At 31.4% G+C, this 19,574-nt stretch overlaps 1 protein-coding gene and 1 long non-coding RNA gene across 2 annotated transcripts; both read right to left on the bottom strand.

The window, feature by feature from the left end:
• Nucleotides 1–6,905: 6,905 nt before the first annotated feature.
• Nucleotides 6,906–9,303, bottom strand: LOC105954004 (uncharacterized). Its single transcript, XM_088820423.1, has 6 exons — nucleotides 9,168–9,303; nucleotides 8,939–9,062; nucleotides 8,217–8,389; nucleotides 7,572–7,848; nucleotides 7,309–7,457; nucleotides 6,906–7,215 (listed from the first exon to the last, which is right to left on the bottom strand). Exons 1-6 carry the CDS (start codon nucleotides 9,190–9,192, stop codon nucleotides 7,067–7,069), a joined length of 897 nt encoding a protein of 298 aa, XP_088676549.1. The 5' UTR covers nucleotides 9,193–9,303; the 3' UTR covers nucleotides 6,906–7,066.
• Nucleotides 9,304–13,843: 4,540 nt separating this feature from the next.
• LOC105953897 (uncharacterized) lies at nucleotides 13,844–15,992 on the bottom strand. Its single transcript, XR_016032054.1, has 5 exons — nucleotides 15,851–15,992; nucleotides 15,236–15,407; nucleotides 14,842–15,115; nucleotides 14,258–14,414; nucleotides 13,844–14,170 (listed from the first exon to the last, which is right to left on the bottom strand). It is a non-coding gene; the product is annotated as an uncharacterized LOC105953897 (long non-coding RNA).
• Between the last annotated feature and the right edge of the window lie 3,582 nt (nucleotides 15,993–19,574).

The raw sequence follows: 19,574 nt of genomic DNA, 5'->3' as shown, positions 1-19,574 counted from the left end.
AGCTTTTTCCAGAAAATTCTTGCATCAATTTCGCCGCCACCCACAAAGACGCAAATCTAAAGGGATCTCATCGTGGAAGAACGATTGTGGTAAAACACGAAACTCCCCTCCCCTCCCATCTTCTTCATTGTAGTTAGTTTATCTCAAATTATTTTTTCTGTATTTCTTTTTTTATGAAGATTTGTTAATAAAAACAGATATATAAATCATGGCTATTTTTTTAAAGAGATTTGACTAATAACATCTGATTTTATTTGATCTTTTAAGAGATTTTGTTTGGATTAGATCCGATTTGCTACTTTTTTCGACTTGTTACAGGTCGGTGTGAACGTTCTTAGGTTACTTCAATTGTGTGGCGGCGCACACTAGGGTTTGAAATAGCAGATCCAAGTTTTCCAAAAAGAGAAAGGTGAGCACTGTTGCGGCGGCTACGATATTTGGTTGATAGGGTTTGTCTACGGCTGCGTTGACTGCTAGGGTTGGCTACGGATGGGAGTTGTTGGCGGTTAGGGTTTGGAATAGTACACCGCAGTAAACTGTATACACCGTAGTATATTGTAGCACACCATAGTATATCATAGTTTAGTATAGATTGTGTTGTACTGTGCGATGAAGTAAAAGTCAAGTTTTAGATGTCTACAGAAGTCTAGTATACTATAGTACACTGTAGCATATCATAGTTTACTACAAACTGTGTTGTACTGTGTGATAAAGTAAAATTCAAGGTTTAGATGTCTACATACGACAATATTGACTCTGGTGACTATAGAAGACTACTTTTATTAATCGAATATCAGAATAAAAATTAAAAAAAAAATGAAAAGTATGTTATAAAAAAAATATAATAAGATTTTTTTTTGTAATTTTCAAAATATGTAGAGAATTTTTTGTTTATGATAGTGTAAAGGTTAAAATGAAGAAAGAACAAAAAGAAAAAATATAAAAAAAACGTTTAGATTATGAAAATACTAAATACAGAATAAATAAAATGATAATGCAGTTTGAATTTAATTAATGCATATTTCTAATTATGAGTGGAGGGGCATTTTTGGAATGAATTTTATAAAGGATGTAAAACAAAGATTTAGTTGGAGTTGTCATTTAGTTCTAATAAGTTTTGTAACTAGGGACCTATGTCTTAAGGCCCCTTAAAACAATTATGATTAAAACAAATATTTATCTCAAACAACTCTCATTTATCAAAATCAACTATTTGTTAAATCAACTATTTATTAAAATCAACTAAAAAGTAATAAAAACAACTATATTGCTATACGAAAACAACTATATTGTTGTACGAAAACATCTATATATATCTGTAAATAACATCAACACAATTTAAAAAATAAACATCCATTATACTATTGATTGAACACAAAATTAGCCTTCAATACAAGAATTCAACCAAAAATTCCAAGTAAGAAAATTGAGATTCGAAAATTGGGTTCCAAAAAAAAATCAGAGAAGAGGAACAACAACAACAATGAAACTTCTCTATTGAAATCTCATACGGAATATCATCCCTAGCGCCGCAACATGGTCTCGTCATTCTCCCTAGCAAAAACCCTAATGCTGCCTTTGACGAGAGGATTCCAGGGGTAAAGACCGTAGACAGGGCGAAATAGAGATTAAGAGGGCACACAAGGGCGGTAGTATGGAGCACAACGACGGCGGCGCAGTGATGGCAGAAGGTTGGAGACGGCAGTTTTAAGAGAGAAAAGAGAGAGGGAAATAAGAGAAATAGAAAGAACGTGAAATAGGTTTGGTTATTTTAGATATAACATAGAAGGACAAATTATGTGTATTAGTCATGTTGAATACAATACTAATTAAAAATATATATATATTTAATATAAGGTGGGGGTCTCACTAATAATAAAAATTATATACACGTTAATATAAGTAAATGAGTTAAGGGGTAAGTACAATTAACCCCTGGACTATAGACTCCGACCCAAAATGCCCCATCAACTACAAATTACGACAACACTCAACGTTAATAGCTGCCAATACATTAGCGGCGTTAGATTTTCTGATAAAAACATACACCTTGACAAAAAGAAAAAGGGCTAATTTTTTGTAAACCCTCCACTATAAGATTATATAGGTCCTAGTCCAAGTCATAAGTCCTATTTTTCTAAACCCCCAACTAATATTTTTTGTTGATTTGCCCTTTGCAGCAAAATAGGAAGATTCCCTTTTAAATATAATTATCCACCAAATCAGTTTTTTAGCTAAAAAAGAGACAAAAAAATCTCAAATCGTGATATTGAAACTACAACCCTATAGCCCTAATTCTCAAATCGACAGAAAGGGATGTATATCTGCAAACCGCCACCGAAGGGAGAAACTGCATAAACTCACCTCTCGTTTCTTTCAACGCACACTATAGCCCTAATTCTCAGATCGACGGAAAAGTTGTAAACCTGTAAATCGCCATCGAAGGGAAAAATCTGCAAATCTCGTCAAATTGAAACATGCAAAAACTCTCTCCCCTTTCGTTCAACCCAAACTCTGTAATCATAGCCCCATATTGGTGAGATCGATGGAGAGTCTGTAGGTCTGAAAACCGAAAAGATGGCGCAAAATCGAAAACGTACAGGTAATTTGCTATGTATTGCATTTTTTTGTATTTCATTTTTAAAATCGCGATTCATTGACGAAATACAATGGGTTTTTTTATGAATGAAGTGAAAGACAGTTGGAGCCTACGACCCCAGGTAATAACTTTGTTTTCTGCAAAGAATTTTTTTTTTTTTTTGTTTTTTATTATGTTGTTTTTATGTGTGTTTTGCACTTTGATGTTTATTGTGTATTTTGCACTTGCTGTTGTATTGTATATTGTAGTTTGTATATTTCATTACACTTTGCTGGCATATCAATTTTGCAAACCTGCTATGTATTGTTTTTAGCATAGTATATTTTGCACCTTGTTGTAACTTATTTATATTTAACTGTTAGCATATTATTTTTTGCACTTTGCTGTTGATTTGCGATTTTGCTTGTATGATGCGTTTTTTGCTTTTATATTATAGTTCATTTCCACTTTGTTGTTATCATAGTATAAGTTGCACTTCACTGTAATATTTGCAGTTTGGTGTTGTAACAAATGGTTACATCTATCATAACAAAATACTTGTTGAAAATTACTTGTTGTCATTGTAGATCGTTTGCGTTTTGCAGTTTGTTGTTGACAATTGCATTTGGATATGGTTATTTGCATAATTTTATTTGGTTGTTGTTTCCACTATTTTGTTGTTCCCTTACAATTTATTTGATTGCAGTTTTCATTTTCCATTTTCTTAATTCACTTTGGCAGTTCTGCAATTTTTAATATGCAGCTCGTTATGCAAATTAATATTAGGTTTTCTTTTCTTTTTTAGGAATAACTATGGAAGGTTTCACATATTTTTTGGTTCTTTTCCAAAACTCATATTGACACGATCAAAAGTTTCTAGATGATCCTCGAGGACGTTTGGAAGTTGTGAATTCAGTAGGACGTCGAGACTATTTCCATTATGACATCACCCCAGCCAGAATCAGTTATTGCAACACTGCTTGTATCTACTGATTTGTATCTTACAATATTTTGTATTTAATGTAGTGATTATTCCTAGAAAAAATAGTTTGTTGGTTTGTTATGTCATCTTTTATTTCATATTTTATCTTTTAAAAATATTTTATATTGTTCGAGGAAAAAAAACTTGAAGTATTGATGTTTGAACAAATTATCATTAGTTCCATATTGTGTTGTTGTGAAAAAACATTTGTAAAATAATATTTGTGACATATGGTAGGTCATTATGTATTATATTTATTTTGCTATTTATTTTTGTTGTTACAAATTGCAATTTGCTATTGTAATTTATATGCAAACTGCAAAAGGAAAAGGCAAAGTTCAAATAATACAATACTAACAGCAAAAACAAATATATGGCATCAAAAGTGTAGTTACCAAAAAAATTACATCATATATAACATTAACATGCACAAATATATTCGAGCAACAAACACCTTGTATATGCACACTGCAAACATAACAATCACAAGATCAAACTATTAATACTATGGCAACAACTCAATACAAATATATATATATATATATATATATATATATATATATATATATATATATATATATATATATATATATATATATATATATATATATATATATATAACATCATAGTTAAAAGATATAGTCTCCTAGAAACAACAAAACGCAAAACAAAAAACCAGCAACATCGAAAAAAATGCAAATCGACATAAAAAAATGGAAAAAAAACTTTATGTTTGTTGTTCGATATGGGCATTATAAAATATTTTTTTGTTGTTTGATGTTTGTCTTATGAACGGATGTTTAAAGTTTGATATTTACAGAACATAGATTAGTAGTTACATCAAGTATGAAAAGAAAAACTTAAAATAATAAATAAAAGCAGCAAAAGTGTAAAAATATAACTCGACCAAAAAACACATTATATATGTAAACTGCAAGAATAAAAAACAAAGTGTAAATAGTACCACCAAGAACAAAAAATAAATATATAACAAAAAAGTGTAAAACAAAATAGCCAACAATAAGCACAGTTTTCCTCTCAAGATAATCAACTTTAATCAATGCCCTTGAGCCTCTAGATACAGACTTGCTTTGGCGATGAAAGAAGGAATGGATTTAGCGGCGGAGAACGAGCAAGCCATTTTGTACTCTTTTTGGTTTGCACAAAAAAGAAAACTAAATGAAATCTTCTCCTAATGAGCGAATCAAGAGAAAAATGTGAATCGGGCTCAATCATATTCTCTATGGTCATCTACTCCTTCGATCTTGCATCATCAACCCTAAAAAAATAACAAAATTTAATTTAATGCCTGCCAAACTGAACCAAAAGTCTAAATTTGAATTTCAATCTCGAAGTCTAAACAATAGATTTTGCTAAACAGAATAACAAACAAAATTTCAATCTCGAAATCTAAACTGCATAACAAATTAAAATTAACAAATAAAAAACCTCAATTATGTTGTGGATCGACCACCAAAGGAAAATGATAGTAACCAACAACAAAACAAACCTGTTGACGTAGCTCCTCTTCATGTTGATAGCAATACGAAAAATAAAAATATACCCAATTGAAATTGATTTCCCCCATCCCATCCCACCTACCCACCAAGCCGGTCCTGTCTGACTGGTCAGGTTTTTTGTTTTTTGTTTTTGGTTTTTTTTTTCCTCTAGCGGTGGCCTGAGTGGTTGGAGCCCCGTTTAGCTGACTCAACATTAGTTAACTTCAATTAGTTGACGATCGATTTTTTTTTTTTTTTTTTCTGGTGGTGGGTTGTCAGAGCTCCGGTTAGCTGACTCAACATCAGTTGACATTCCATTTTTTTGTCTTTTTTTTTCGGTGGTGGGTCATCGGAGCTCTGGTTAGCTAACTCAACATTATTTAACTTCACTATTAGTTTGTTCAGTTAACTTTAACATTAGTTGACATCTTTTTTTTATCCTCCGGCGACGGGCCGTCGGGTCTTCGATTAGCTGACTTAGCATTAGTGAACTTCAACATTACTTGATATTCGACCTTTTTTTTTCTTTCTTTTTTCATACGATGGAGGATCATTGGAGCTACGATTAGCTGACTTCAAGACTAAAACAATTGGGTGTCAGCTAATCAGAGCCATAAATACCCCGCCACTGAAAAAACGAGTTGAAAGAAAAAAAAAATATCAGATGTCAGTTAAAGAAAATTAAAGTCAGGTAATGCGAACTCAACTAATGTATAGTTAGCTAATCAGAGCTCCGACATGTCGTTGCTGGAAAAAAAATGAAAAAAGTTAGATGTCGGCTAATTCAAGTTAACTAATCGAAGCTTGATTATCCACCGCCGGAGAAAAATGTTTAAATAAAAAAAGGATAAAAGAAAGAAAAAATGGAATTACAACTAATGTTAAAGTTAACTAATGCTGAGTCACCTAACCGAAGCTACGATGACCCGCCGCCGGAAAAAAAAATTAAAACAAAAAATAAAAATAAAACAAAACAAAATGGAATGTCAACTAATGTTGATGTTAACTAATGTTGAGTCAGCTAATGCATGTTAACTAATCGGAGCTCTGATTATCCGCCGTCAGAAAAAAAAAAAAAAAAAAAATTGAAATGTCAACTAATGTGGAAGTTAAGGAATGATGAGTCAGCTAACCAGAGCACCGACACGGGGCCGCCGGAAAAAAAAAATGTCAAACAAAAACAAAAAGATAAAAGAAAAAAAAATGAATTGTCAACTAATTGAAGTTAACTAATGCTAAGTTAGTTAACTAGAGCTTTGACGACCCGCCGCCAGGAAAAAGAATTAAAAAAAAAAAAAATGAATCGTCTACTAATTGAAGTAAACTAATGCTGAGCTAACCGTAGCTCCGACCATCCACGCCACCCACGAATATAAAAGAAAAACAAAAAAAAATAAATAAACAGATAAATAAATATTTTTTTTTAATAATAACTAAATAAAAATAATAATAATAAAAATAAGTAAGATAAAACAAACCCTAATTAGAGTTTGAAAGGGGTAAAATAGGTATAATGAAACTATTTGGGTTTATGTCAAAAAATATAAGAAGTCTTGGGCCAACTCCTCATTAAGTGTTTATTAAAAACTATCTTAAATAAACACTTATTTAAAAACAGTGATACATGAAAATCTCACTATTTGCCAGAAATAATAGTTTTAAATTTTTCTGAATAATAGTAATATGTATATATATATATATATATATTAATGAAAATATAATGATATTATTGTGTTAGACTGTAGACTGTAAATATACCAAGAATAATTCAATAAAAAAGATTGTGAGATTTCTAGGACAATTAAATTTTAGTTCTTAAACAGATTAATTGATTAGTTCATGTATATGTCAAAATCTCAAGATCGAACAAAAGAGGCTTAAACTGAAAATATTTTCTGGAAAATTATCCATCCAAGTTATTAATGTAAACTGAAAATTCATATATAGAGAGAGAGATGAATAATATAATGTGCAGCTAATATTCCATCATAAATGATACGATATCGATCACTGCACGACATCTTTCAGAGACGAAATTTCGATATGTACGAGACAAGTATCACCGACAACGAATCCCTTTTTAGGATCATTAATAGTTGCAAGCTCCATGAATAAAGGCCATCCCCAATTATTGGTTGGGAACAAGCGATCGATTGCTGCGAGAAAAAAAAGATATGTAGTGTCATGAGAGAGATTCATGGATGAATCACCGACAACAATTCACAAACACTGATGTTGATGTAACTTACTAGTTCTTTCCACGTGTTGATCAGAAACCTGGTTTTTGATACATATCGTATAACTTGCTTGCATTTTTCCGGAACCGTGATACTGCAAAAAGATGCCGACATGGCTGCCGGCTCCTTTTCCATTTCCTTTTGGGTAAAGTTGAACCGTCCTTGATTTATCAATGAAAGTAGTCACGTCAAACGATCAAAGGAAAAAAAGAAAAAAAGAAAAACAAATATACACGAAATAGAGTTGTAATACTACAAAAAAAGAAAAAGAGTACCATTTTTCGCCTCCAGCATAGAATTCTTCAGATTCCCAAATATCTTCCAATTTAGAGAAGTTTGGAATAATCCAATCACGTTTGTAAGGAATATCGAAATTCCTCAAAGATAGACATTCAATTGCTGCTGCTTCTTTTTTCACTATGAAAACCTCAGCACCAAACACACTTGTGTCGTCGAGTAGGTAACCGTTTGATGGTTCGGACATAACTTTTTTAGAGATGAATTTCGAAAAGCCCCATTGGCTCTTCATTGGTAGGAAACGTCTTGTTATTCCTGTGTCCAATTTGCAATTTAAGTACCTTAGAAGGCTAATTAAAAGATGAGAAGAAAAATAATATAGGGAAAATTACAGTTTTCATCCCTTAAGTTTGCATCGGTTTTACATTTGGTCCCTCATGTTTCAATAATTTAACATTTATTGCCATTTCTGTAAATTTACAGTTAGTCCGCCAGTTAAGCCAATGATGGGCAAATGCTTGATTCGGTTAGTTTTAACAGAAAATTGACGGAAATGACTAAAAGTGTTGAATTTTTGAAACATGAGGGACGATATGTGTTTTTTGTGAACATGAGGGACCAAATATGAAATTGGTGCAAACTTGAGGGACGAAAATTGTATTTTTTCCAAATAATATATATACCTAGTGAACAAAGATAATTGGCTGAAATCTGATCAAAGAGAAAGATGCTGAACACAACATTAACCTCCCAACTAGCCGGCAATGAGCTTGTATTCGCCATAGCCAAATATACGGAAACGTAGTCTTTGTCTTTTTCGACAGTGTTGTCTCCGTTAGGATGGATTATAAGTTTCCTGTACAAGTTTAAGCATTTTATTACCTATATATGACTTACAAGTACAACAATGTTTTTTGGCAGTAAATTAAAGCAGAGAAAAGAAACAAAAGGCTTGACAAATAATATAATAGATACGATAAAATGCACTCCACCCATATAAATTTCCCGTTTTCGCACTTTCCCCCTTAAAAATCCAAAAAAAGGGATAACCCAACTTCAAAATGTTATTTTTGTTGCACTTTGGCCCAAAAGTCAATTTTCACTTTGCATCGTCCAACAAAAATAATATTTTAAAGAGGCAACGCGTAGAAAAATAATGTTTTTTAAGGGGCAACAATAATAAAAATAACCTTTAAAGAGGTAATGTGCAACAAAAATATTCAATTCCGATGAATAATCCATCGGAATTTTGCTATCTAGGTAATGTGGAACAAGAATAATATTTTGAACAGTGACATTAACCTTAAAAAGATTTGCGAGGGTAAAGTACAAAAATTACGAAAATTGTAAATTTTGCGTGGGTAATATGCAATTTGCACTAATAGATATAGACAGTAATACATACCATCTGTATTCTCCGGCCACAAATTCTTTCGTCTCGAATTTCGCAATTCCACTCTTGTAAAAAGATTCAATCTTGACCAGACAATGATTAGGTGATGCTTCTCTTGTTTCCATGCTTGTAAAGTCTGACAGCAACAACAGAATTTATGTATATATATATACATTTATTACGAGAGAGAAATAAAGAAATAGAAAAACAGGTTGTGTAATTTTTGCGAGAATCGCCATACCAGCTGCTGCTAATGGTGCAGACATTGTGTAAGTCCTTTCAATATTTGTGCCCTACTTTGGTTTTTGAAGAAGATTTTTATATTGTTCGAGTTTTCTGGTTTTATACATGAGGTGTATTGCGAATTTGCAATACTTCTCTTAATATGGGAGAGAGTCCCTCTCAACAAGCAACTCTTTTATAACAATCCTTACTCCTTTCGCCTTCTTTTTAATCCCCAAATTGCCCTTCCACTATCTTCTTCGCCGGTACTCTCATCTCAATTTTGGTTTTTCCTTTGTTTTGAAATCAATTTTTGTTTTTATTTTTTCAATTTTTTATTATTATTTTTTAATTTTTTCTAAGCAAATCGTTTTTTAATTTTTTATTTTTCTCTATCAGGTATATTAATCGACTATGAAGCATAGTTCAGTAAGGAACTGTCTTAAAAATAAAAACAGAACTACATAAAAACAAAACTCAGCATTTTTTTACAAACAAATAATATACATAAATTGTAATTGATTTATACAAGTCGGAATCAATACACGAAAATTCAAAAATAAATTATAAAATGAAGTCGATTAACCTTAATCGACTACGAAAACATATTCGATTAATACACATATCGACTACCAAAGCGTAGTTCATTAACTGAATCGACTACCAAAACGTAGTCGATTAACCTCCACTGACTTCCTCTGCGTGCGTTGTCTTTCACCCAATTTATCAATAAAAACCCCAGACCTTCTCATCGTCACCACACCGTCGCCACACTATACCATCACCACCACACTTCCATATTCTAACTGTTTTTTAATACAAATAAAGTAAATAACAACCCGCACCACCAACCCAAACAGAACCACCACCAAAACACCAAAACAAAGTCAACCAAACCCAATTTTCTTTACGACCACCACCATATCCAAATAGAGGCAGCAAAATTAAATTCTAAACCATGACCTACCCTCCTTTAGTCATTCTTCCCTTGGCACAACAACAACACATTGATTTCTTCTCCACCGTACGCCACTCCGCCGTTTCCCCTTATTTTAATTGTTTATATTATATACAAATTTTACTATTTTATAGTATTTTTTAAAATTTATTTTGTACTGACACCTTATTTTTGGACATATTGTTTTATTTTATTTTATTGAGTTGTTAATATCATTTGCCATAACCCTGGGAGAAGTAAAAGTATTATACTACCCCACAAACAATTTTTTAAAAGTATTATACTACCCCACAAACAATTTTTACCTAACTGCATTCAATATTTTTACTATATGCATTTATCGTATTTGGATCTGTATTTATCATTTTTACTGATTTTTTTAACAAAAAATGTTTCTTTATTTTATACATAGACCTTTCTTTCTTTCTTTTCTTTTTTAAATATTTATAATTTTTATAATTTTGTATTTAATTTATTTCAATATGTTTACTGCATTTAAAATGACTACAAGTAACTACATTTAACCAAGGTTGTAAAAAGCGGTAATCGGGTCCGAGTCGGTCAGGCACCGACTCACGATTAATCGGTGCGGCGGTGATTAATTGGTGGTAAATCGGAAATAAATCGGTTTTTAAAATTTAATATAATATATTTCTAAATATTATTTATAAATACTCCAAACATATATAAAAAGATATTTAAACATAGTTATATCTCCATCATGTATATATCCTAATAACATAATAAAAGTTTAATAATTATAAGATCATAATACATAAATATCCTTATAAAATATAGGGTAAAATTCATTTTGCACCCCTGTACTATGATAAATGTATCGTTTACCCCCCTGAAGTATAGAAAACATCAAACACCCCCCTGCCGTTAGTTTTTTTCTTCTAATTCCGTTAGTCAAACACTTTGACCGACTATGGCAAAGAAATGTTGGCTTTTTTTTTAATGAAAATACCCCAAAAAATTTATATATAGGAAAACTAACGGCACAAAACCCACAAAAAATGAAAACTAAAAGCCCTGAAATCTATATATAGAAATTTTTTGGGGTATTTTCGTTAAAAAAAAGCCAACATTTCTTTGCAATAGTCGGTCAAAGGGTTTGACTAACGAAATTAGAAGAAAAAAACTAACGGCAGGGGGGTATTTGATGTTTTCAATACTTCAGGGGGGTAAACGATATATTTATCATAGTACAGGGGTGCAAAATGAATTTTACCCTAAAATATAAATAAAAAAACAATTTTTTTGAATTTACATTTATTTTTGAACATTCTTGACATACATCATTAGTTCTTTAACAATAACAATTAACATAAACAAAATAAGGCATAAACTCATATTTTTATTAAAATCCAACTTTTATTTTGAATTATAAAAAAAAAAAACAGATTTTTAACCGATTTTTGCCACCGTGTTTGACCAGCCTTAAAGGTTTGACCGCCTCAAACCGCCTCGGACCGCCTCAGACCGCCTAAAACCGCCTCACAGGCAAAAAATCGATTTTTCAAACCTTTACACTAAAATCTTAAAGGTTTTAGACCGCCTCCGCCTCGGAGACCGATTAATCGGCCGCCTCGGCCGATTTTTAGAACATTGCAGTTAACTATATTCATTCATAGTAATGTTCTTTCTTTTACGTACATACAATACACACACCAATATCGCCGATTATATAGAAATATATCATCCACACCAACAACATAACTCACAAATTTAAAATATTTATATTATAAATCAACTCGTAACCAACCAATACATATCGATATATGCACAATCACATGCATATATTATTGTATGTTAGGCCATCTCCAACCGTTTGTCTAAAAACGGTTGTTTATATCTATAATATAACAAACGAACATTGTTTAGCACTCCACTTTTAACACTGCACTCCAACAACATTGTTTATGTTTTACACAATTATTATATTTAGTTATTTTTTATTAAATAGTTTCTACGTGATATTCAATTATTATAAAATATTAATAAAAATGTGTATTATTCTAAACAATATATATATATATATATATATATATATATATATACACACACACACACGTTGAATCTTTAATAATTTTTGTTTTACAAATTTATTTGAATTTTATTTTAGTTAATATACTAATAACTAATAATACTAATTAATAGGTATACAAAACTAGTTTTAAATTTGATAAAATAAATTTCAATAACTTAATTGATATATATTAATACACATTAAATTTTTTAATTCTTTATGAAATATTTTTTTATTTTAATTAAAATGATAATTTTTTCAATTTTAGTTATTATTAATACTAAGTAAACTAGTAATTAAATTTCATCTTTAGTACATTTATTTGCAAAAAAACAAGTAAGACAATATAAAATATTTTTTAATGATAAATATATTATAAAGTACAATATAATATTATTTTAATATTTTCGCTAAATGGTAATATTTTCGAAGAGAAAAGAGAGACGACTGTGGGTTTTCTAAAGTTTAAAACTAATTCTATACGTATACGAGCACTTTAGGTACTTCAAGTAGCCGATGGGTATGCCAAATTTCTAAAAACGTTACGGGATATAACAAGGGATGTAATCTTCTTGGTGGTTAGTTCAAAATATTTCTCTAACGAGATGGTATACCAAATTATCCCCGAAGTATATAATAGTGTTCAGTTAAATGCTCATTCAAAAATTTCTCAAATGATTTAAGAGAAATAAGTTTGAAATGGAAATAACCAAGCTGTCATATTTTTTCCCAAGCGAGGAGCTTTTATATTCTCTAATCGACTATATTTCTTGTTTTGTTCCCAACGTGAATCTAAATGCAAAATTGTGTTGATTGTGCGATCGCAAAATGTTTTTGGCATAATGGAATCCTATGTAAAGTTCAGACTTTTGTAGGGGTGAAAGTCGGATGGATCGGATCGAAATTAGCCTTTTTCGGAAAAATCCAAAAATATTCGGAAGTACAAAATCAATTCCAATTCCAATGCCAAAATTTTCGAAATCTAAAAATGCATTACAATTCGATAATGCCCCGAAATTTCGGAATTTCGGAAAAAAATCGGAAATCACATAAGTTTTAAAATTTCAAAACTTAGCATTACTTTTCTAAAAATTTCGTAATTTTCCGAAAATAAGAACATTCACGTCGAAAAAAGTAAAACTAATAACTAGTATTTTTCAATTCAAAAAATAAATAAAATTAAACCACATCATAATATCCAATAAAACTTCTAACAAAAACTCAATATGTCAAAATCCTAAAACAAAACTTAATCAAATTGCTGTTTCAGAAGAAAAAATAAAAAACTATTTATAGGTGTATTTTTCATAAAAAATCAGAATTTTTCGGAATTAATCTCGGAAATTAAATCGGATCGGAAATCGGAAATTCCAATTCCAATCCAGAAAAATCCAAAAAATTCGAAAATCAGAATTTCGGAAGTCGGAATAAAAAAAGTTGTTCCAAAATCGGACATTTTTTTATCGGAACCGGCAGAAATTGGAATTTCCGTTCCAACTTGCACCCCTAGACTTTTGTGTTGCGATTATTACTTAACAGCTTACTCACGAAGATGAATCTGAACCAAAGAAAGATACTATGCGATGGTAACAATCGGTACCAGATTAGGACACTTTCCTGTGTCCACATACCGATTTTTTGTTGTAGTGTCAGGTTCAAAGCAGTAGCCCTGCTGTATGCTTTGCTAAATTCAAGAAAGCCTATGTTCTGAAATCTTGAATAATATTGGAAAAAATCCGAACGAGACATGAATTAGAAGGCAATCCAAGAAATAGTCTACAAAATGAATCTAAGTTCTATATTGTCCACTCTAATTTTCTTTAAATTTATAAAAACAACCCTGTCAAGAGGTTACATACTTTCTTCCCCAAACTCGTCGTATTCGGAACGACTTGGACCGAGGAGATTTCGATATGTACGAGACAAGAGTCATTGACAACGAATCCCTTCTTTGGATTATTCATAGTTGCAATCTCCATGAATTTACCCCATCCCCACGAATTGTCCGAGGCTGAAAACAAGTGATCAATGGCTGCAAGAAAACATAATGTATATATATTTAACGAGAGAAATATAATCATCAATGAATACTGACAACAACTTAGAAACAGTAACTTACAAGTTCTTTTCATGTGTTGATCAGAAACCTGGTTTTTGATACATATGGTATAATTTGCTTGCACTGTTGCACACTTTCGGAACCGAGATAGTAAAGATAGATGGTGACGTGGTTTTCGGCTTTTTTTCCATCTCCTTTCGAGTAAAGACGAATCTTCCTTCATTTATCAACAAAGGTACTCATGTTCATACAAGAAAGATAGTTGTAATACTAAAAAGCAATAACAATGAAATGAGAAAAATACAGTTTTGATCCTTCAAGTTTGCACTTATTCCACATTTGGTCATCTATGTTCAAAAACAACACATTGAATCCTTCATGTTTCATAAATTCAACACGTTTTGTCCATTCCGTCATTTTTTTGTTAAAACCTTACGAAATCAAGTGTGTGGCCATCGTTGCCTTAGCTAAGGGACTAACGATAAATTGACGGAAATTACCAAAAGTGTTAAATTATTGAAATATAAGGGACCAAATATGTTTTTTTCTGAATATGGAGGACGAAATGTGAAATCGGTGCAAACTTGAAGGATCAAAACCGTAATTTTCTCATTAAAAATGAAAGAAAATAAATAATTAAGTACCATTTGTGGCCTCCAGCATTGAATTCTTCAGAACTCCAAAAGTTTCCCAATTTGGAGAAGTTTTGAATCTTCCAATCACGTTTGTAAGGAACATCAAAATTCTTCAAAGACATATACGGAATGGATGCTTCATTTTTTACGATAAAAACCTCAGCACCAAATACACACGTGTCATCGACTAGGTAACCGTTTGATGGTTCAGACATAGTTTTTTTAGAGATAAATTTTGAAATTCCCCATTCGGACTTCATTCCTAGGAAACGTCTTGTTATTCCTGTTGAATGGGTGTTTTTTAATAATATCATAAAAAAAATTTAACCACGCTAAGTTTTTTTTATATTTCATTCATTTTTTACAACGCAAAATGAACGATAAGAAGAAAAATAATACATACCTAGTGAACAAAGATAATTGGCTGAATCTGATCAAAGAGAAAGATGCTGAAGACGGCATTCACCTCCCAATTAGCAGGGTACGAACTTGTGTCCGCCATAGCCAAATATATAGAAACACAGTTGCGATCTTCTCCGACAGTGTTGTCTCCATTAGGGTAGATTATTAATCTCCTACACAAGTTCAAGCATCATTCAATTACCTATATAATGACCTATATGTGACGAATTTTAACTGTGTTCTCTGTAAGTAAATTAAGAAAATATATCATTCTTTAAATGACAAAATGCACTTCAACCCGTATAAAAATCCAAAAAAAGGATAACCCCTTTAAAAAGAGATATCCAAAAGTCATTTTTTTTCTCAGCGTAGTGCAACAAAAATAACATCAGTATTTTAAAGGGGCAACGTGTAACAAAAATAACATTACAGGGGCAACATGCCAAAACACTCAATTCCGGTGAATAATCAATCGAAATTTTGCTATCGGGGTAATGCACAAAAAGAATAACATTTTGAACGGGAACATTCATATTTTCAAATTTTGAGTGGGTAAAGTGCGAAAATTAGAAATTTTTAGTGGGTGACGTGCAAGTTGGCCAAAAATATAATATACCATCTGTATCTTCCAGCCCAGAATTCCTTAGTCTCGTACTTGTCAATTCCACTATTGTAAAAAGACTCGATCTTTATCAGACAATGATTCGGTGATGCCTCTCTTGTTTCCATGCTTGTATATTCTGACATCAACAGTATAGCTACTGTTTACACACACACACATATATATATATTATATATACATATATTATACTACAAGAAATTAAAGAAAGAAAACAGATTTATTAAAGGCCGTACCATCTTGTAGTATAATATACATATATTATACTACAAGAAAGTAAACAAATAATTGTGCCCTAGTTTGGTTGTCAACAATTTTCATCTTGTACAAGTTTTTATATGTACACTTACCAGTCCAACAACTTCGGTCTACTTCACTTACCTTTGCAAATAAAATAAAATAAAACAAAATAAAATAAAATAAAAATTGAAAAATAAGTTTGTTGCGGCTGTTGTTATTAATTTCCTGATTTATAGGCGTTCAGTTTATTTAGATGGACTAAGGTGGTGTTTGCAAATGTTTTTTGAAAGTGATTATGCGTGAATTATATCAATTTTTTAGTCTATTCTTCCAATGCAAAGGATGAAGAAAATAAAAGAAATATTTTTTAGCCAAAAAAAGAAACCTGCACTTTTGTTTCATCCCTAAGACTCATTTCTGTTGGTTCTACATTTTTATCCCGAAAAAATAAATTGAGTTCGTATAGGCATTTTAGATGCTGCTATTAAAATAGCCCTTCTAGCTATATTTTCGGTTACTCCACCCATTTCGTATATTATTCGCCCCTTAAAATTAAGATTAAGGAATGACAAATATGAAAATAAGAGCTTCCGTTCGTAAAATTTGTGAAAAATGTCGACTAATCCGTAGGCGGGGGCGCATTATAGTAATTTGTTCCAACCCGAGACATAAACAAAGACAAGGATAATCAGACTTGTTAAAGGGCTTAATGTACAAATAACGAATCGGTTTTGACATGAAATGGATATATCCATATATTTCTAACTCATATGGCAAAAGCTATACCGAGAACTGGTTCACGTAGGAATGTACGTATTGGTTCACGTAAGAGATTTTTTGCTTATAATCTGTTTTTAGGTGTTTGCAAAATTAACTTTTGCTTTTGCTTCTCTTAAAATAATCTGCTTTAAGCTATTTTTTTAAAAGCACCCCTAACCCTGCTTTTTCAATTTTAGTTCATTTTTCGAAATATTTGCAAACACCCCCAACTTTTAGAAATAAACACTTAAAACTAACTTAAATCACAATCACTAACTTCTGCTTTTAAATAATCATTTGCAAACATCACCTAAGTCTTTTAGGTACTAGATTGTGGTGTTTCACTTGTACTAACCCCAGGGCGCAATATCATAGGGGCCCAAAATTTTAATTTTTTAATATATATATATATATATATATATATATATATATATATATATATATATATATATATATATATATATATATATATATATATATATATATATATATATATATATATATATATATATATATATATATATATATATATATATTGTATATTTTTATGTGTAAAAATTGTTTTCTTGTTTTAAAAAACATTATTCTTCTATTATTTTCAAAAAATAAAATTTACTCTTTATTCTTTTTTCTTTTTTATAAATTTATTTTAAAAATAGATTTGAAATTTAATTTTCTTTTTATTCTAGCATTTGCTTTACACAAGTTATTTATCTAGGCATGAATATTTTCAGACTTCTATTTATGAGGTTTCTGTTAATAAATAATTTATTATATTATTTCATTAAGCTTAAGATGCGGAAAAAAAACTCCGGACGTTGCCACCGAACTACCGAACAATTATATTCTCGTCCCGGCCCTCGAATACGCCGTACCGGCCCTGACTAACCCTATACATAATGTGATATGGTTGTGCCGTATCCAAATCCAAATAAATTTACTGACATTTATCTTTTTTTTTTTCCGTGCTAATTGCATACAACTCCTGTGTAATTTCTGTAATTACGACCCTTGTGTTAATAAAATAAGCAAAGACCTTCCTATATTTTATTTTGCAAAGCACACCGCTCTTACTTCAAAATTGGGGGTTGACTTAGATGAAATGACGAACCTACCCCTTGTTAGAACAAAGCAAATACCCCATACTATAACACAAAAAATCGGGCAAAAAAGAAAAGTTTGAAAAAAATCTTCCCTTTGGCGGCGGCAGTGGAGTTGAAGACGACACACCTCTAGAACAAAGGACAACGGGAAGATGGCTCGTGTTAGTTTTGAGATAAATTTTCTTGTTAAGTTTCATTTGGCATCTGTTGTATTGTGGGAAAATAGGAAAAGGAAAGAAAAAAAATAAAAAATAAATAAATAAATAACCTAAATTTCTAATGTGTGTTTCTGAGGTGCAAACATCAATGTGGAGTTTGTGTTATCCTGTGAAGAGGCCATTGATTTGGAGCTAGGAGGTTGGCGAAATCTATTATGTTTGCTCTAGCTCCCTCCACATTTTCTAATGGTGTGTCTTACTCTTTGTTCAATGAGCTACCCCCCCCCCCTCTCTCTCTCTCTCACACACACACACACAAATATACAGTTTTTAATGGAATCGCAAATGTATTTCATTTTTTACTTTTGATTGAATTTCAGCTTCCCTTTTGTTTATTGATTTGTATTGGAGATTTCATGGTGGGGGAAACTTTTGGTGATTGTAGCCATTGTAGATGTGTGGCGGAGAAGAGAAATCAGGTTTTGGGTTGATTTGGAAAGATGGCTTTTTAGAAAATATTGGGTATTGAATTGAAAATTTTGTGAACTTCATGTTGGGCCTTATTAAAATTATGGGGCGAATTTATAATATTTTAAATTTCAAATTTGAAGGGTATTTGAGTCTTTTGGCATCAAAAAACACACACCCATTCGCACATTTCGTGCGTGCTACACATGTTCGGCTCGCAGGGGCCTTATTGCCTTTGACTAATTTTTATAAGGGGTATTTGCTATTTTTTTTAACACAAGGGTTTTTTCAGCAATTTGAGATTACATAAGGGTGGTTTTCGCAAAAACCCTTTTTTCCCCTCTTCGGCCTCACCCATACATACATGATAAAGGAAAATTCATGTAACTGTGATTCAAAGTTGTTTTCTTCTGAGTATCTGACTAAGAGAACTTTATCTTCCTCCTTTTGTTCACTAGGTTGTTCACCATTTTCTTCTTCCTCATCACTCAGTGCAACAAACATGCTAGGAGGGAAGTGCGGTTTCTTGATATTTCTAGGGGGCGAACTGCAGTGTTCCCCCTTCCAAATAATATTTTTGTTGCACGTTGTCTCGATAGCCAATTTCCTACGGGTTATTCCACAGAATTGAGTTTGTTTATTGCACGTGGCCCCTTAAAAAGTATTATTTTTGTTGTATGTTGCCCATTTTAAATATTATTTTTATTACACGTTGTCCCTTTAAAATCACATTGACCACCGGGTATTGAATTTTGGGGCAAAACACAAACAGAACAACATTTTAGAAGGGGCTTGTCTCTCTTATAAATTTTTAGGAGGGAAACTAAGAATCTGAAAATTTTATAGGGGGCTCATCAGTTTTCAATGAAGTTGTTATTTACTTGCGTTTATAACAAGTATTGCTTGTTTCTTGCTAGACATATCATTTCATTTTATTTCAAGATAAATGAAATATGAACATCTAGATGTCAATAAACTAAATAGTACATCAAA

This window comes from Erythranthe guttata, chromosome 7 (genome assembly GCF_056151865.1).
Source record: "Erythranthe guttata isolate IM_541 chromosome 7, IM_541, whole genome shotgun sequence".
In the NCBI taxonomy this organism is placed as follows: Eukaryota; Viridiplantae; Streptophyta; class Magnoliopsida; order Lamiales; family Phrymaceae; genus Erythranthe; species Erythranthe guttata.
Note: the sequence above shows the minus strand (reverse complement) of the source record. Positions and strands in the feature narration are given on the sequence as shown.